Source organism: Pipistrellus kuhlii, unplaced genomic scaffold (genome assembly GCF_014108245.1).
Source record: "Pipistrellus kuhlii isolate mPipKuh1 unplaced genomic scaffold, mPipKuh1.p scaffold_m20_p_72, whole genome shotgun sequence".
NCBI lineage: Eukaryota > Metazoa > Chordata > Mammalia > Chiroptera > Vespertilionidae > Pipistrellus > Pipistrellus kuhlii.
In genome coordinates this window covers 262,246-282,328 of record NW_023425576.1, presented here as the reverse complement: position 1 = coordinate 282,328, position 20,083 = coordinate 262,246, and the positions used below count along the sequence as shown (strand labels likewise).

General features: G+C 50.3%; 1 protein-coding gene across 1 annotated transcript in view; it reads left to right on the top strand.

Moving 5' to 3' along the window:
* The window catches only part of GREM2 (gremlin 2, DAN family BMP antagonist), a 34,755-nt gene extending 16,435 nt beyond the window's left edge, over window positions 1-18,320 (top strand). Inside the window, exon 2 of the mRNA XM_045576027.1 lies at window positions 16,344-18,320. Coding sequence (XP_045431983.1) covers window positions 16,346-16,903 — 558 coding nt within the window. The 5' untranslated portion in view covers window positions 16,344-16,345 and the 3' untranslated portion in view covers window positions 16,904-18,320. The remainder of the gene's footprint in view (window positions 1-16,343) is intronic.
* Window positions 18,321-20,083: the final 1,763 nt, after the last annotated feature.

Here is a 20,083-nt window from a genome sequence, read left to right as displayed (position 1 = left end):
TGATTCCCTCATTAGCTCCTGCTCGACATTCTGCTACAAAGTGTGTGGAGTGCAAAGGATTTGCCTGCACACACCAGCACACAGACACGTCTTCTCTCTGTGTGTTTTGTTCAATGTTTAAAAAAAATACCGCTGGGTTTTCTCTCCTCCTAATAAACCTATTGCAATGTTCCGGCTATAATTAAATCGAGGGACAACAACCGGAGAAAGAGAGGAATAAGCTCGTTTCTCATTAGTTCAGGGTCCATTACAACTTGGATCCGGAGGTGCCAGAATCCTCCGGGGGCCCCACAGGCGTAACCAGACTCCCTTCTGGAAGTAGCCAAATCCGACTGGCGATGCTGACGTAGGTGGCTGGTGCTGGCAGTCAGGAGATCTGGGCAGCCAGAGAGCCGAGGGCGAACCCAACGCCGGCACTTGGCTTCGGTATTTCCTCGGCGCTCAAGCAACACCCATCATTTCAAGACTTCCATCCGAATTCTGAGAAGTGATGGATAGTGCGTTGGAGGGCCCACCCCTGAGGAGATTATCTCAGGGCAGGAGGGACCCTAGGCATGCCGGATAAGAAACATACCGGACCTGATTCTGTCCCTGTGGATACGTTGGAAGCTGATATTTTAGCTCTGGGAGGACTTAGAAATCAAACAGCTCTCCCTTTACAGATGATGAAACTTGCTTGAGTTCACCCTACCAACCTTTTAAAGGAGAACCCAGATACTCACACCACTTTCTCCAGGATTCTTTTTCCTACTTAATTCTGCCCACGTCTAGAGTAAGAATATCACAGAACTTTTCTCACACAACGTAGAAGGAATACACTGAGTGGCCAGATTATTATGATCTCTGAACGCATAATAATCTGGCCACTGAGATTGTAAGTTTTTAACGTATCACAGTCCTCCCTCAAGTGATAGTATGCAACTCTGCTTTCATTTCCCCCCTCCCTTCTGGTCTGTGTGCTATTACTATTATACATTGTACTTACACAAATGCTATTATACGTAATACATTACACACACATTATTTTTTTTGTTTAAACAGTCACTTATCCCTCGATGTGATTCAAACAACAAGAAGACAGTCACACATTTACTCATTGCATTCTCATTTATGGTGCTCTGCATTTTTTTTTTTTTTTATAGATGCATAGTTCCATCTCAGTGTCATTTCCCTTCTTAAAAACCCTTAAATTTCCTTAACATTTCCTCTAGTGTAGGGCTGTGGTGATGAATTCTTTCAGCTATACCTTTGTGTCTCTATCATCGTATGTTGTTTTAATCACGAAAGACCATTTTTTCTGGGTTTAGACTTCTAAGTTGATGACTTTTTCTTCTTCTTCTCTCGGTTCTTTAAAGATGTCTTGTCATTTGCATTCTTTCCAAAGAGAAATCCGCTCTCGTCCCATATTTCTCTGTTCCTTTTTTATCATGGGTGTCAGTCAGCTCTTCGTTGGCTTCCATTGATTGCTTTTTCTCTTTGTTGTGGTTTACGTGTTCCTGCTCCTTTGCATGCTTAGTGATCTTTGAGTGGGGCCCAGGTTGGGCTCTGGGTAATCCTGTAAGCCTCCAGAAATTCCTGAGATTTGTTCTGGGAAGCACTTAAATTACAGGGAAGCAGCTGGATCCTTTCGGATCTCTAATCCCTTTGGATCAGTCTTTTCCTGGCTCTGAGTAGTTCCCGAAAATGGATTATCTGATCGGTGCTCATCTGAACTCTAGAAGGAGACCCTGTGAAGTTATCTGTAGCTCTCTCTCTTTCTCTCTCTCTCTCTCTCTCTCTCTCTCTCTCTCTCTCTCTCTCTCTCCTTTCTTTCTTCTTCGTCTCCTTCTTCTTCTTCTTCTTCTTCTTCTTCTTCTTCTTCTTCTCCTCCTCCTCCTCCTCCTCCTCCTCCTCCTCCTCTTCCTCCTCCTCCTTCTTTTTCTTCTAAATATATTTTCATTGATTTCAGAGAGGAAGAGAGAGAGAGATAGAAACATCAATGATGATAGAGAATCTTCCTTCCAGTCTCTCTAAAAATCAATGGAAAAAATATCCTCACTCCTCAGATGAGGACGGAAAAAAAAAAAGTAACATAAAAAACACCCAGAGACAGATAAAAGGAACTCCAGAGCATATCCAGTTTGGTGGGTCCTAAAACCTTAACTTAGAGAACTAATTAAGATGTTCAATTTTTTTTAGCACACCGCAATGGATTTCTAAAGAGATGTAAATGTGCACATTCTCTCTCTCTCTCTCTCTCTCTCTCTCTCTCTCTCTCTCTCTCTCTCTCTCTCACACACACACACACACACACACACACACACACACACTATGACCCTAGAGTTCCCCAAATGTCTCCATAGTAAATGCTACCGGGAAAGCCCTCCATCCGATATAAATAACTTCCTCTGGAGATGCTGGAAGTCCCAGGACCTTCTCCGGTGTCTGGCCTCTTGGCGTCTTTCCCGCGGGGAAATCAGAAGCTCCTGGCATGGATTTCACTCTACAGTGAAAGGCGAAACCCCACAGCCAGGCGGGCCCCGGGGCTCAGGGCTTGCTTTCTGACACCACCTGTCGGAGTGGGAACCCTGATCCCTGGCGCACACACTGGCCCTGGCCCCGTCCCTTTTCAACCCCAGTCATTCCATGAGATTGGCAAGGGCAGCGGTGAAAGGGCATCTGGTGCCACATCAGTGCATGTATGTGGACCTGGGGCCATGTAATTCACACACACACACCAATGGGGCTTTTTGGGGACCATCCGTGTATGCTTACGTACCATTGCCCTGCATTTTTAAAAATACATATATATTGTTATTGACTTTAGAGAGGAAGGGAGACAGAGGGAGAGATAGAAACATCCATGATGAGAGAGAATCATGGATCGGCTGCCTCCTGCCCGCCCCACACTGGGGATCAAGCCCACAACCCCGGGGCATGTGCTCTGACCAGGAATCGAACCATGACCTCCTGGTTCATGGGTCGATGGTCCACCACTGAGCCACACCAGCTGGGTCTGCAGCCATTCTCTTTAAGTGCAGAATTGTTTTTGCGTGATGGATGAGAAAATCCTCTCTGTATTTAGCAAGCTTCTCAAAGAAATCTCTTACTGAACACTTTTTATCAGGGCTTAAAAACGACCGAGTTGAAGGAATTTTTTATTCTACTGCTATTATTATTACAAGAGCTACTTAATGGGAAATAGTTATTTATGGAACCAACGGTCTTATTCTTTTTGTTAACTGCATTCCCCATTCCCATTCCTGCCCGGGCCAATGATGGTGACAAATGTCATGGAAATCAATTGGAAAATTGGAATCGGGCAGATTTTATTTGGCTTTGCTTGTTCCGTCTCGTCACATACCATCTTTCAAGTCTTTTAACTCCCCTGTGGGTACTCTTCCTCCAAAATAACAGCCCTTGCTTTCTGCATTCGATTAACCCGCAGTGTTTACTGAAGACCCACAGCGAGCCTGCGCCGTATTAAACAGTGGGGTCTGTAAGGAGAATCCACAATGACGGGTTCTGTAGTCATTATTGGTTCACAAGCCACACATAGAGGGTGTCTCCTTCTAATTTGGTCTTACCTTGAAAGAGATGATTTCTGTACTCCAAGAACTTCCAGATTTAGGGAAATCAAATGAATACCCATGAATCAATTAGCAACCAATTGATGATCACCGACCAATAAAATAGTAAGTCCAGCCGAAACCGGTTTGGCTCAGTGGATAGAGCGTCGGCCTGCGGACTAAAAGGTCCCAGGTTCGATTCCGGTCAAGGGCATGTACATTGGTTGCATGCACATCCCCCGTAGGGGGTGTGCAGGAGGCAGATGGTCGATATATCTCTCTCATCGATGTTTCTAGCTCTCTATCCATCTCTCTTCCTCTCCGTAAAAAATCAATAAAATATATATTTTTAAAAAATATTAAGTCCATGTGACCAAACCCTTCCTAACTCGTTGGCCAGGGATGGTATATATCACTAGGGTCAGGTCACCAAGCAGGCTGGCCAACCACCCATGTCCCCTCCCCTTCCTTCCTTCCTTCCTTCCTTCCTTCCTTCCTTCCTTCCTTCCTTCCTTCCTTCCTTCCTTCCTCAGGTCCCCGTGCTGCTCAGTGTGTTTGCTGTGGTCCACGGTGACACCCCAACACACAGGCTCCCAGGCCAGCTGCTGGCAGCCCGTGTTCTGCTTTTGTGTGTTTGTGTGTCTTGTGTGTCTTCTTGGTTCTCCTTTTGATTTTCCCTCCTCTCCACCTGGCACGCACCAGGGAAGGCCTCACGATGCCATGCCCTCTCCCTTTTCCCCTCCTGTCCATAAAGGGGGCTCTCCGATACATTAAGTCAGTCTAGACAAAGAAAATGTAATGTCCTTCGTCGAAAGCTTGCAAATGGGCTGTGCAGGAGGCTGTGTCGTCACAGCCCCTCCCCCAGGCCCCTGTGGTTTGGGGGGTGGGGGTGTACAGAGAGGGTGGTTCTGGGCTTCCTCTCTGCAGAGAGGCATCAAGTCACACCGGGTTTCAGGGAGAGACACCCTGCAATGTGGGCAGGGGCAGAGAGCAGGCGAGCGGACAGCTCTGCCCAGCTCGTGTCCCAAGATGTGAGATCCCAGCACAGAGCGAGGGATCCCGAGGAGTCCACTCACCGCAGCCTGCCTTCTCCATGAGGCACCCGAGACTCGCCATGAGGATGCAGACGGAGCAAATATTTACACCCGGAGCAAACAGAAGAGGAGGAGCCAACAACCGCAGGAATCAGAAGCCACAGGCCTCAGACGTGGCCCGCGGAGCATCTCTCGGTGTGAAGCTGGGAGGCTGGCTGCGCCTCCAGTGTTCCCAGTTCAGGGATCCCGGTGATGGGAGATGGACAGGCGCACCGCCGCGGAAGCCTCCGCTTCGTCCACCGGGACCGGGCGATGGCCCTTGCCCTCCGGCCACCCTCAGAGCTACTCTCAGCTCCACGCCACGTCTTCGCTGCGAGCAAAGGAGTTCTGTGCTCCGTAGAGTAGGAACATATGTTATGTGGGGAATTCTCCCGAAGTCCTAGAAGTGCTCACGCGTGTTTTACAACCAAGTATCAACTCCGAAATCCACTTGGTTAAAGAGCTTGTGTTCTGCATGACCGGAGAATGGGGTAAAATCTAAAAACAGAAACAAGGAGGGCCTTGTGTGAGTGTGTGTGTGGGGGGGGGGGGGGGGGGGGCAGAAAAGGAAAGGGAAATTTGATAAGTCTCTCCTCCAGAAGCAGTAGATCTATTTCTCTCCCATCTCCCCCCCCCCCCCGAAGTCATTCATTCATTCATTTATGTGAATCCTCACCCAAGGATATTTTCCCATTGGTTTTTTCCCTGACCGGGAATCGAACCGTGACCTCCTGGTTCCTAGGTCATTGTTCAACCACTGAGCCACGGCAGCCGGGCATCCAGTTTTTCACTTGTGCCCCAATCAGTTTGAGGCACTCCTGTAGGGTAAGGCAAAGAGAGAGCTCTCTATAGGTAGAGAGGGCCATCGCTGAGAGAACATGAAAGAAAAATACCAGTTTGTACCCTGTTTCCCCGAAAATAAGACGGTGTCTTATATTAATTTTTGCTCCCAAAGATGCGCTAGGTCTTATTTTCAGGGGATGTCTTATTTTTCCATGAAGAAGAATATGGTACACATTTATGGTTAAATGAAAATGAAGGAAATTTATTACCTGTGTATGGTACGGCAGTACGGTAGTTGTCAACACAAACCAGACAAACTGTGAATCCTACAGTATTAAGAATTGACTCATTTATTCAATGACAATCATGTCTTCATCTTCTGGAACATCATCCTAACAATCCAGTTCCTGAATTTCCTGGTGAATTTCTTGTGACTCCATTTCTTTCAGAATCAGTGGACCAAATCTCTCATATTTAGCCTAGGGGGGGGGCCTTATTTTCAGGAGGATGCCTTATATTTCACTCAGAAGGAAACCTGTAAGTAGGTCTTATTTTCGGGGAAACACGGTACCAGAAAGGGGGGGAAAGAATGCTGTAGGGCAGAGAAGACTTCTTCTCCTTACGGGAATCCAGAGGGAGCTTCTAACTGAGTCTCCCTTGGTTAAGGGAGTTTCCTTATTCCATGAATTTCTGGGTAATAAGTTCAATTATCCCAATTATTTGTCGCCAAATCCAAATGAGGACTTAATAGGATGAACTAAAGGGCTTAACCACACTGGCTCCCAGATGTCTGTCATCATTTCAAAGGCCTGTCTGGGTCTGCGCTGAGCTTTCTTTAGAGGAGCAGACGCTAGCTCTAGAAAGCATCTCGTCAGTCCCTTCCAGTGCGTCTGCTCATTGCCGCTCACAGGGTTTGGTTGCTAGACAACGTGAATGGTTCTCCCACACTGTGAGGCTCCATTTGTGTTGGTGATGCTCAAGGAAAAATAGGGCAGAAAGGACAGCATTCGACTCGGAGTCTTTTCATTTTTATTTTCTTTTATTATTTTTAAATATATTTTTATTGATTTTTTACAGCAAGGAAGAGAGAGGGATAGAGAGTTAGAAACATTGATGAGAGAGAATCATCGACCAGCTGCCTCCTGCATACCTCCTATTGGGGATGTGCCCGCAACCAAGGCAGATGCCCTTGACCGGAATCGAACCCGGGACCCTTCAGTCTTCAGGCTGACGCTCTATCCACTGAGCCAAACTGGTTTCGGCTCCTCTCTCCTTCTAATCAGAGCTCATAAACCCGCCAACACACACACACAGACACGGTGGACTCTGAACAGGAGAAATGGCAGTTCGAAACATTTTTACCCCCCCTCCCACCGCCTTGTTCTCTGTGGCTGCCCTAAACAAGGGTATTTCTGTAAAAACCTGAGGAGACCCTAAAAAGCTGGTCCAAGAGCAGAGACACTCAATCAGGACTAATCGCCTTGAATGATATAAAATTGCCCTAATTGCCCATATGCAGGATTATGTTAAAGGATCTTAGCAGCCCTATACATGGCTTCGGGTTACAAATAGAGGGTGTTATATGAGCAACTACAATACATTTCCCCTTTAATGAAAATGAATGGCAGTTCCTATCAGGGCTACCGAGATACACAGAAGACACTGCCAACAGCCCTACTCGGTGTGGCTCAGTGGATAGTGCGTCCGCCTGTGGACTGAAGGGTCCCAGGTTTCATTCCAGTCAAGGGCACAGGCCCAGGTTGCGGGCACATCCCCAGGGTGGGGCGTGCAGGAGGCAGCCGATCCATGATCCTCTCTCATCCTGGATGTCTCTATCTCTCCCTCCCTCTCCCTTCCTCTCTGAAAATCAATAAGTAGAATATTCTTTTTAAAGAAAATGCTGACAGCCGAAACTGGTGTGGCTCAGTGGATAGAGCGTCGGCCTGCGGACCGAAAGGTCCCAGGTTCAATTCCGGTCAAGGGCATGGACCTTGGCTGCGGGCACATCCCCGGCAGGGGGTGTGCAAGAGGCAGCTGGTCGATGTTTCTCTCTCATCGACATTTCTAGCTCTCTGTCCCTCTCTCTTCCTCTCTGTAAAAAAAAAAAATCAATAAAATATATTTTAAAAATAAATAAATAAAAGGGAAAAAAGAAAATGCTGTCAGTCTTAGCACAAGACGAAGCCACAGGACGTGGGTACAGATGTTCACGTGGGAGGTGTCCCCTCTCCCCAAGTGGACTTGATTCCCGTGTCCTGTCCCCCGGTTCTCTTCTGTGTGCCTGCCTCGACTTCCCCGCCGCGTCTCCATCCCCCCAGTCTGGGTGCTTGAGGGCTGCTCTTAGTAAGTACTGCTCAGCTAGTGGAGCCGCTCGCAGGGTTAAACGGTAACAAGATAACGGACCCCATCCCGGGGGCTCAGGTTTCTCTCCGGCCCTCGTACTGAGGCCACTTCTTCGTGTGCCCGGAGGAGCAGTTTCGAGGTGCAGTTTTTAACCTGGCGCCACTCACACCCCTTTTTCCGCCGTGGGTCCACGTTGAGGGATTTCCGCGGGTGCTCAGGTCGTTTCTGGAAGCATCGGAGGAGGAGGAGCAGCGTGCCTCTGTCCATCAGATCCTCCTCAAGGGGCTTCCGTGTGGGCCCAGAGAGTTGGTGCGGCCTCCAAGACAGATGGGGTCAGAGCGGGCCTGGGGGGTCGGTAACAGAATCTGTAAATCAAAGCCGAGCTGGAGGAGAAGGCCGGGTACCCGAGCCCGGCCGCGGCATGGATGCCAGCTGGAGCAGCTGCGCCAGCGCCCCGCTGGTGCCCTGCCTGGAGGGCCAGCGGGCCAGGGAGGACACGGGTTTAGGTGTCACCGGGATTAGTGATGAGGGCAGCGAGCAGGTTGAGTAGCTTTGATTTCTGCAGAAACCAGCAGGTTACACTCAGGCACTGGCAGTAAGGAGAGCCTCAGAGAGAGTCACCCCAAACCACCCAGCCCAGCTCAGAGGCCACAGAGCCAAATGTCAACAGCACAACGATGGACATGTCTTTAGAGAGCCACATTTAAAAAAAATATATTTTATTGATTTTTTACAGAAAAGGGAGAGAAAGAGAGAGAGAGAGAGAGAGAGAGAGAGAGAGAGAGAGAGAGAGGGACTTAGAAACATCGATGAGAGAGAGTCATCGATCAGCTGCCTCCTGCACGCCCCCCTACTGGGGATGTGCCCGCAACCAAGGTACATGCCCTTGACCGGAATCAAACCTGGGACCCTTCAGTCCACAGACTGACGCTCTATCCATTGAGCCAAACCGGTTTTGGCTAGAGAGCCACATTTTTTAAACTTAAACTCCTTCTAACGCCACTTCTTCAACACAGACTCGCCCAGGTCGTGGTGTTTTGTGGAAGAGCCGCACTCAAGGGGCCCAAGAGCCGCCTGTGGCTCGCGAGCTGCAGTTTGCCGACCGCTGATATCCTACGCTTTCCCTGTGCTGATGCTATTGAAAAGCACGACTCTGGCTGCCTCTGGGTGGTCAGCTCAGCACTAGGGCCCTGGAGTCGCTGGAGAAGAGTGATGGACACAACCAGGTCCTCCCAGGGATGCCTCCCCCTCATCCCCGGAGCTCACATGTGTGGTCACCTAATGCTGATTAAGGATCTTGAGATGGGGAGATTGCCCTGGATAAAGGGCCCAATATAAATACAGGAGACCTTTAATACACACATACACACTCACACACACACACACACACGCACACTGAGTGGTCAGATGATGATGATCTTTGAACACATAATAATCTGGCCACTCAATATATATATATATAAAATTAGAGGCCCAGTGCATGAATTTGTGCATGGATGGGGTCCAGCCAGCCTGGCCAGGGGGAGGAGACATGGGCGGTTGGCCGACCTGCCTGCTGGTCGAACTCCTGGTGGAGGGGACCATTTGCATATTAGCCTTTTATTCTATAGGATGACCCGGAGAAGGAGGATCTGCTGAGCAGTCTGAAGGCAGGAAGCCATGACATTTCTTGCCCGATAAGCATGGGATTGATGCTGATGTGGGAAATAGGAGGTGGTTTGTACAGAACCCAGCGTTACAGGGAGAAGGGGGAGTAGGAAAGTGAGGACCAGTCAGAGCCCCGGCCCACCAGCTTCTTCACATCTAACGTACCTGAGATGCCTGGGAAAGGGAGGAGGTGGAGATTCACAGCCACCGTGGGGTTTCCCAAGGTCACAGGAACACCAGGGGAGACCCAGGCCTGCCTGGCCCCCAACCCAGGGGCTCTCCACACCTCTGAGCTGCTCCTGGCATAGCTCCTTACCCCACTGCTTCAACGCCGTTATCGTAAGGTCACTTTGGGCTTGTGCTCAAGGGGCTGAGGCCCTGCTGATATGTCTATTTTGATCTTGGAACTCGTTCAGAAAATCACGGAAGGAAAAAGGGAGTGCAAAGAAAGGTCATCAAAAAGCAAACATCTTTCAGCCTCTCGCGGGCGGCTCTTTTGTTTTGTGGGAAGGCCTTCTCCAAACCTAGGTTAGTGAAAAGGACTTTTTCTGATACTTGCACTGTTTAGTTAAATCTTGTGTCCAAATGGATTTTCCATTGTCTTAGCACCATTTATTGCTAGTCTATAATTCCTCACTCCAACGCCACCATAATTCTCCCTAACTATCCATATGCACCTGAGTCTTTCCCCCCGCCCCCCCCCCCCAAACCTCTTGTCCCATAAACAAATCAAAAGACAATGAACTGGATTTAAAAAAAAAAAAAAAAAAAAAGTGATTGCACCTGGCTGGCAGGGCTCAGCGGCCGAGCGTCAACCTATGAACAAGGAGGTCACAGTTCGATTCCCTGTGAGGGCTCCATCCCCAGTAGAGGGGAGCAGGAGGCAGCTGATCAATGATTCTCTCTCATCACTGAGGTTTCTCTCTCTCTTTCCCTCTCCCTTCTCGGAAATCAATATAAATATATTTTTAAATTGTATAAAAAGGCCCTGGCTGGTTTGGCTCAGTGGATAGTGTTGCCTGTGGACTGAGGGGTGCCGAGTTTGATTCCAGTCAAGAGCATATGCCCGGGTTTTGGGCTCTATCTCCAGTGGGGGTTTGGAGGGTGTGGTGTGCAGGAGGCAGCTGATCAATGATTCTCTCTCATCATTGATGTTTCTCTCTCTCTCTCTCTCTCTCTCTCTCTCTCTCTCTCTCTCTCTCTCTTCCTCTTCTTCTTCCTTCCTCTCTGAGATCAATAAACATATATTTTATATAAATATCACCTTCTTTAAAGAAGAGTCATTTATTGCTTCATCTTCAAAAAAAAATGTCTTTAGGGCGTGTGAGGAAAGATCTCTGATGTCTGCCTGTTCCTTTTGTCTCTTTCCTGGTGGCCCATGGACCATGTGAAACGCTCAAGGTCATAGTTATCGACTGTTTCCAAGTACACGGAGCGTTCCCTCCGGGAAGGGAACTCCGAACAATGGAGCCAAGAGAAGCATGAAGTCGCCGTGTGTACCGTATGTGACCAAGCAGGCTTTGGCCTTGGCAAACACCACAGGGAATTGTCCCCTGACTCGCCAGGAGTCCCAGAGAATGGAAGGCAGTGTTTTCTCAGGCGCAAGGACAAACACGGCCAGGAGGGGTGACTGATAGGGCAGAGGTGCCTTTGGGTGAGGACTCCTGACAGCCGTGACTTTAGAAGCCGAAGGACCTCGAGAGATTTCTCTGGAACCATTCCCTGAGTCGACCGTAACTTCTCGCTGTTAGCCACGCCTGCTCCGTGTCGCCACTAGATGTTGACAGAAAGGCAGTCCAACGGTACTGACCCTTGAACCTCTCCCCCACCTTCTTGATTGCCACGGTCCCAAGGAGACCTCACCAAAGGAAAGCACTCAACAGAGCGTGGGATGAAGCCAAATTCATTGTGATCAAGGCAAGACTCCAGCCAGTCTTACTCAGGGCGTTCCCTGCAGGGGCATTCAAGGGTCTATGCATACTGTATTTTCTCTTCTCTTCTCTCTCTCTCTCTCTCTCTCTCTCTCTCTCTCTCTCTCTCTCTCTCTTTCTCTTTCTCTATTTTTACCTTTATTGGTTTTTATAGAGCAAGGAAAGGTATGGGATAGAGAGAGAGAAACATCAACAAGTGAGAAACATCATCAATCAGCTGCCTCCTGCACAACCCCTACTGGGGATCAATCCCAGAACCCGGGCATGTGCCCTGACTGGGAATTGAACTATGACCTTCCGGTTTAATAGGTCGACACTCAACCACTGAGCAATAGAAGCCAAGCCTAAAATGTTTTGTTTTCTTTTTTTAAGATTTCCTTATAGATGCTGTTCTGATATTACCCCTTCAAAAAAAAAAAAAAAAGTCTAATGAAATTCCCCAAAGATAACTAAGCTTAGGGAATAACAAAAGAATAATAAATCACCAATATCTATTCAATGCCCCGTACTGATAAAGACCAAACACACTGGATTTTCATCATCACACATATCCATTGGCGACGTGGTTGCTGACAATCGCAGATTTGGCCTGAGGATATCTCTCTTGCTTCTAAAGGATCGTTATTGAGATTCAGGCGTGGAGAGAACTCAGTGACCTTGACTCCACACCGAACTTCTCAGAAGCCCACGGAGCCTGCTGGGGGCAGGCAAGGGGCAGGCTGCATGGGAGGTCTACCATCCGGGTTCAGCTCTTTTCCCTCCTAAGAAAGGTCCGTGATTCTGGGGACTGAGATCTAGAAACCTCTGGGAGCCAGAAGAGTCATCACCTAGTAATTTAGCATCAACTCTGTGGTTGGGTGGTGGTTCTTTTCATGTCACAGGGAAGGAGCTGTTCAAACAGCGTCGCTGGTTTGAAACCCATCCAGAGCCAATGCCAACGCCGAGTGGGCTGCCTGAAACCCACACATTGTTTCCTTCAGACAAGAGATAATGATGCCCTAATGAGCGTTACCCCTTACTGCCCTCCCTGGAACTCAGCCCCGGGAGGAACACCCACAAGACAAAATTGTTCGCCCCAACATTTACGATATTTTGCAATGACCCCTGTCCCCTTTTCTTCAAGTGCCTGTCCTAGTGCTGTTAAGTATGTGTGTTGTTTAACTCCCAGATTCCGACCTCCTAGGATCTCAGAAGTGCCCTCCCAGAGAGAGACAGGAAATGAGGAAATGAGGGGAAATAAGAGAACCCTCGTGGATCCAGAATACCGCCGAGGAACGTAACGCGCTCCTGAGATGTTGTCAGATTCTGAGGTGTCCTGACCTCGTCCAAGAGGGGGAAGTGACAGAGATGAATATTTGAAGTCATGGAGAGGGAACGGGAGGCTGGAAGAAGTTGGACTGAAGGTCCCTTTCATAAAAAAGCGTGTACGCCCTCAGCGTAATTTTTATCCTCTCCAGCGACTCTGTTTCGCTCGCTCAGAGTGAATTCTTACGTATTCAGAAAGCTTAATGGATTATGGTTTATCAGCAACCATCTTTTTATAGATATATTTTTATTGACTTCAGAGAGAAAGGGAGAGGGAAAGAGAGAGAGATGCATCCATGATGAGAGAGAATCATTCATTGGCTGCCTCCTGCATGCCCCCTACTGGGGATGGAACCCACAACCTGGGCATGTGCCCTGACCGGGAATCGAACCGTGTCCTCCTGGTTCATACGTTCATGCTCAACCACTGAACCACGAAGCTGGGCTTGCAGCAGAATTTAAAAGCATAATAAACATGAGGAACTGCACATTATCTTCCCTCCTTCTCCACTGCGATCTTGTCCGCATCCGCAGCACAGCTCTGAGAGTCCTCCCGCCAAGATGATCTCCATCCATCGGGGAGACCTATGACCCTTCACCTCACCTGACTTCGTGGCCACTCCTGCCCTTCCTCGGCCAGCTTTGTAGATTTCTACAGGAAATGCCTTGAAAAGCTTGTGTTCCCAGACTTCCACCCTCTCTTCCTGCTTTTCCCTTCACTGTACCCCCAGGTCAGTGGTCGGCAAACTCATCCGTCCGCAGAGCCAAATATCAGCAGCACAACGATGGACATGTCTTTGGGGAGCAGAATTTTTTAAACGTAAATGTCTTCTAACGCCACTTCTTCCACACAGACTCGCCCAGGCCGTGGTATTTTGTGGAAGAGCCACCCTCAAGGGGGTCAAAGAGCCACATGTGGCTTGAGAGCCTCAGTTTGCCTAAGAAGGTGTGTACAGGGGGCAGGCAGGACTCAGTTCCTGACACTTCCGGTCTTCTCTTTTTTCTCTTCTTCCTCTTCTTCCGCCCATCCATCCTGCTCTCACTGTATGCACCGCCTGAGGTATAGTAAAGGCCCCAGGGCAGCACACAGAAGGACAATTCTAAATATTGGTGTTCTCACTGGAAAGTAGATGACTCATAAGTAAACCCTCTCCAAAGCTAGCTTGCTTCCAATGATTTGCTTGAAATCAAAATGGAAGGAGGCTCTCATTAAACTGTCAACCGTTATATCACCCAAAATAACTTTGTGTGATGACTGCTCTGAGATTTTTCACACTAGTAAGTCTGGAAAAATATATATATATATATTTTAATGGAGACGTTTGTTGCTATTAAAACCCACATTTATTTATTTATTATTATTATGTTCTGTTTCTGTGCAGGCGTTTCTTTAGGATGTGGTTAACTCATTGTCTTAACAACACGATCAAGCTTTCCGTTGCCTCCCATTGTGTACCCTCTGCTGCAAAGACTGACTTTCCTCTCCTTAGTCATCAGATCCTTGCAAAACCTCAACCAAAAACCGGAACAATGATTTTTCCTGGCTGTTCCTCATATCTCATGGCCCCCGTGTTGCAATCGGCCATTTGCAAGGAGAGTAGACTAACCACTGTCTTGGACCAATCAACTTTCTACTTCATGGTTTGTGGAGGAGACTATGAAGAAATTGCCTGGCCCGTGTGGTTCAATGGTTGGCCTCGACCTATGAACCAGGAGGTCATGGTTTGATTCCCAGTCAGGGCACAAGCCCAGGTTGTGGGCTCGATCCCCAGTAGGGGGCGTGCAGGAGGCAGCTGATCGATGATTTTCTCCCATCACGGATGTTTCTATCTCACTATCCCTTCCTCTCTGAAGTCAATCAAAATATATTCTTAAGAAAAATAGAAGGAGGTGGCAAAATGAAGTCGGGAAATACTAATAATATTTTCATCTGGATGGTGGGTCTCTAGGGTCTATTACATCTCTCTCTGCCTCTCCCTTCCTGGCTGAAATCAATGAAGATATTTTTTATTTATTTTTATTTTTTTAATAATTTATTTATTTAAGACAAACTTACTCATTGATTTGTTGAGTATCTAACATTTGTTGTTTCTTTTCTTTTTTCTTTTTTAGTATATTTTATTGATTTTTTTTACAGAGAGGAAGAGAGGGATAGAGAATTAGAAACAATGATGAGAGAGAAACATCCATCAGCTGCCTCCTGCACACCCCCTACCGGGGATGTGTCCGCAACCAAGGTACATGCCCTTGACCGGAATCGAACCTGGGACCCTTCAGTCCGCAGGCCGACGCTCTATCCACTGAGCCACACCGGTTTCGGCAACTCGTAGAGTTTTCGATCTGAACACGCTCTAGCCTTGTTCTCCCTGCAGGGCGAAAGCAGGCATTTCTGAACCCATCGCAGCCTCCCGGGAAGCTGGTGCTGGAACCAGGCGCTCAGGGGCACATTCCAGTCCGTGAAAGACTCTGTCAGTCTTTCCTGGCGGGCCCTCGCACATGTGGGGTTGTGTTTACGCAGGACGTGAATAATTTCGGAAATTGCTAAGACGGAACCAGCATACTTTCTTTTTAAGAGACTATGGAGATCGCAGATCATTCTGCAAATCTAATAAGCTGCATGGGCTGGGCAGGTCCAGTCCCCGACGCCTGCCATGAGCCTGCTGGACGGGCAAAGAGGAGGAGGAGGCGGCGGGGAGGCCCCGGAGACAGGGATGGGGACGGCGGCTCCCGTGAGGGCTGGGCCCCTGGAAAAGAACGTGGACGCCGAGGGCGTTGCTGGAATTTACAAGGCTTATCACAGCGCTTGTCCAGATTAAACACTCAACAGACTCCTGTGAAGGCATCCCGGCTGGTGACAGGCGGAAGCCTCTTGGGTCTGAGACTAACAACGGTGACTCAGAGAAATATGTCAGCGTAGATGTCTTTATCCTGTCCATTGCGTCCCTGGGACTCGGTTATCTTATAACTGGAAGTTCCTAGCGTTTGACCGTCTATCAAACAACCTATCTAGCTTAGATATATATTTTTTTAATATATTTTATTTTTTACAGAGAGGAAGAGAGAGGGATAGAGAGTTAGAAACATCGATGAGAGAGAATCATCAATCAGCTGCCTCTTGCACAACCCCTACTTGGGGATGTGCCCGCGACCAAGGTACATGCCCTTGACTGGAATCGAACCCGGGACCCTTCAGTCCGCAGGCTGACGCTCTATCCACTGAGCCACACCGGTTTCGGCTAGCTTAGATATTTTAAGATAATTATTTTTTTTAATCTTTATAGTTGAAAGTATCACATAGGTCCCCCTGTTTCCACCCATTGGATTCCAGCCCACTGCCACCTCTTACCCCAGGCCTTCACCTCCCTATTGTCTGTGTCCGGGGGGGGGGGGGGGGTGTGCATCTATGCACACAAGGTCTTTGGTAGATCTCTTCCACTCCCCCACCCCTCCCCACCCACGTCCCTCCGTGACCTGATCGTCTGCTCCATGCCTCTATGCCTTCGGGTCTATTGTGTTCATCGGGTTATGTTGTTCATTCGATTCCACGCGAGGACAATTGTTTTTAACAGAGAGGCAGCTATTTGCACCTGGACAGGCTCCATCCCCAGTGCTGGGCGTGCAGGAGGCAGCCCGTCCATGACTCCCTCTCCTCATTGATGTTTCTCTCTCTCGCTCACCCTCTCCCTTTCTCTCTGGTCCTCCTCTCCTTGCAGAGATGTCCTGGAAGCTCTGGCTGACCTTGACCCTGGCGGCCGCACTGGTGAGGGCGGCCGATGGCAGGAAGAACCGGCCTGCGGGCGCCATCCCCTCGCCCTACAAGGACGGAGGAGGAGGAGGAGGAGGAGGAGGAGGAGGAGGAGGAGGCAGCAACAACTCGGAGCGCTGGCAGCACCCGGTGAGGGAGGTCAAGGAGGTGCTGGCGTCCAGCCAGGAGGCGCTGGTGGTCACGGAGCGCAGGTACCTGAGGAGCGACTGGTGCAAGACGCAGCCGCTGCGGCAGACGGTGGGCGCCGAGGGCTGCCGCAGCCGCACGGTGCTCAACCGCTTCTGCTACGGCCAGTGCAACTCCTTCTACATCCCCCGCCAGGCCCGCCGCCCCGAGGAGGCCGCCTCCTTCCAGTCCTGCGCCTTCTGCCGGCCCCAGCGGGTGGCCTCTGTGCTCGTGGAGCTGGACTGCCCCGGCCTGGACCCGCCCTTCCGGCTCAAGAAGATCCAGAAGGTGAAGCAGTGCAGGTGCATGTCCGTGAACCTGGGCGGCTCGGACAAGCAGTGAGATCCGTGGCGCACCGGCCCCGGGACGCACCGGCCACCACCGGCCCCTCCGGCCCTGTCCTCGAACCCGCTCTCCTTGGGGAGGATCGTGTCCTGGTTGCAGCTTGGCTGATGGGTGTGGGGGGCCGGCCCCGGGCCTCCCTGCTGCACCCCGGATCCGGAGGAGGAGGTCTGGAGAGGGGCTGATGTTTCCACCGTGTGGAAAGGGGCCGTTGCCCTGGCCTGGCCTGCACTCCAGCTCGCCCTCTGCCTCCCGAAGTGAAGGATGCACCTCCTCTCAACCTTCTGCTGCTGGACCCTGTCCCCCTGGCCCCCCAGGGCCCCTGGTCCCCACGGCTGGGGCTGCCCTCTGGCTGCTGAGCTGTGGATTTGGAGGAGCTGCTTATGGGCACGAGTTCCTGTCCCCTGAGGCCAAGAATTGGTGGCCACAGCGGCTTCCCTGCGGACCTTGCTCTCAGCAGGCCATGCTCCCCCCGCCCCCCGCCCCCAGCCCCCTTCACCTGCCTCACTCCCCCTCCCCCTCACCCCCCAACAACGGACTCCAGATGGACGCTGGTGTGCATGCTGTCATCGCTGCCGTCCGCATGTTATCACACACACGGCCTGCAGGGCGGCGCCCTAGGGTGTCATGCCTGGCCTGTATGTACCCCATAGAGCTGTTCCCAAGGGTTCTGGGTTTGGTTCTCCTACTGGTTCACGGGTTTGGACTCGGGCTCGGCAGCGGGTCCTGGGTCAGGACCAGAGCAGGAGGCTGGCGGGCCCAGACGGTATCTGACCCAGAAATACGGCCTGGCAGCGGGTGCCTGCTCCAGATCAGGAAGGGGGGTGAGGGAGGAGTGGTGGTCTCACACTGAATGGAAGGAATGTAGGCACCAGGTTGGGGTGCAGGGGTGCGGGGAAATTGTTCATCATTCCCATGCCTCTGCAGAGTGAGAAGGCCCGCTATTTCACTGCCACGGCACTAAGCAAACGCTATGTTAAAAGAGAGAGCTGTTTAAGAAGGCAAGGAGTTGGGTCCCATTGTGGTCTAGGCCAGTGGTCGGCACACTCATTCGTCCACAGAGCCCAATAGCAACAGCACGACGATGGACATGTCTCTGGAGAGCCACATTTTTTTAAACGTAAACGTCTTCCGACGCCACCTCTTCCACACAGACTCGCCCAGGCCGTGGTGTTCTGTGGAAGAGCCACCCTCCAGGGGCCAAAGGGCCGCAGGTGGCTCGAGAGCCGCAGTTTGCCGACCACAGCTCTAGGAGGAGGTCAAGGCTATGACGTGTCCAGTGGGAATCTGTGAACTCCCAGAATGCCACGGGCTTCCTCTTCAAAGAACAGACTCCCGCCTACAAGACGGGCACCCTTAGGCCAGCTTGCATATTTTTTCTCTCATGAATTCTTGAGGTTCTCAAGACGGAAGGAAGTGGACATCATTTAGTTTCCTGAGAAAAAAAAAATTATTTTTACTCTGCTGAATGGCCCCCACCGGAAGGTTCCCTGTGCATGGTGTTTATGGAATCTGATCCAGGCGAACGAGATTCCAATCTGATGGGTGGGAAGGAGCACGCTCAGAACGGTTTTCCCTGGCAATCAATCCCCAAGCCCCGGGCCCTGGACGCTCTGCCGGGGGCCTCAGGAAGGCCTGTGAGTTACCCGGATGGGGGAGACGTGGAAACCGAGGCTTCTTGGCATGAGACAGCGATGGAGGAGGATCTAGACTAGGGGTGTCGAACTCAATCAGAGAAGGGGCCAAAATCTAAAATCCAGCCTAAATCGCGGGCCGAATGGTTTACTGAACAGTCATAAACTGTCATTGTGATGGAAACGCAGCGGAGTGCAGTGATGACAGCGCGGTGCGGGCCACATTGCAAGGCCTGGCGGGACGGATTTGGCCCGCGGGCCTTGTGTTTGACACATGTGATCTAGACACATCCCCCTGGAGAGCACGGATTCGGTGGGCGTGGCGTGTCCGGGCATCCGTGGCCACCCCTGCCTTATCAGTTTCATTTCCGTTGTTTCTGAAACGCCCCGAGATCTGAGCAGGGTGTGCGATTTATGACTGAGCCGTCGGGGATCCGAAATGGGCCCAAAGGCAGGACATTCGCCTGTAGTGGGAAACCTCAGGCAGAACAAGCAGCAGAGAAGCCGGGAGGGAAAGTGGTTCATGTGATCGGGATGGAGGCTGATGGAGAGGAAGAGGAGGAGGGGAGGGGCGGGGAGGGAGAGTGAGGGCAGGGCATCCTCTGGTCAAACTGCCACGCCACCCCCTGTGATTGTAGGAGCACAGAGCCCAGGCCCATAGGGGAAGGATGAGGGTGCATTCAGAGGGCAGACACCAGCCCACTCGCCGGGCCCGACTGTGGGTAGAGCAGTGGAAGCAATACGAAATACTGCAATGTGGGTTCTTGTCTGTACAAAGTTTACCTTCTGACGGCTCCAATCGTATTTAATTGTGTGTGTGTTGGGTGTGTTGTGTTTTTTTTTGTTTGTTATAAATGAAGGAAAGCTATACGTATAATGTAATTATTTTATAGGTGTACTATTAAATTATAGAACAAATAAAGAGGCTCTAGGATTCTGTGAGGTCTCGATGTGGCGTGCCGTGAGGGAGGAAGGGTGAGCTTGGCTCCGGGGACGGCCCTGTAGCGCTGTGCGTTAGGAGGGCTTCTGTCCGGCGGCGGGGAGTCGAACCCCTGGCCCGCATCACAGGGTCGCCCGCCTTTGGGGCCGGCCAGCGTCAAAGAGATTCAGAAGCAGGTGTCCAAGAGCGGGAGGGCTGCGGGTGGCTCTCAACCCTGGTCTTGGGGGGTTTGCCAAGATTCTTACAGATCCCAGCAGCTGGAGAGAGAATTCCTTCTTTTTTTTCTTTCCTTTCCTTTTCTTTTCTTTCCTTCCACTTTCTTTCTTCCTTCCTTCCTTTCTTTCTCTTTCTTTTTTTCTTCTTCCCTCCTTCCATTCTTTCTTCTTTTTTTCTTTCTTTTTCCTTTCTTTCCTTCCTTCCTACCTTCCTTTCTTTCTTTCTTTCTTTCTTCCTTTCTGTTCAAATATATTTTTATTGATATGAGAGAGAGAGAGAGAGAGAGAGAGAGAGAGAGAGAGAGAGAGAGAGAGACATCGATGAGAGAATCATTGATTGGCATCCTCCTGCATGCCGCCTACTGGGGATCGAGCCCACAACCTAGCCACG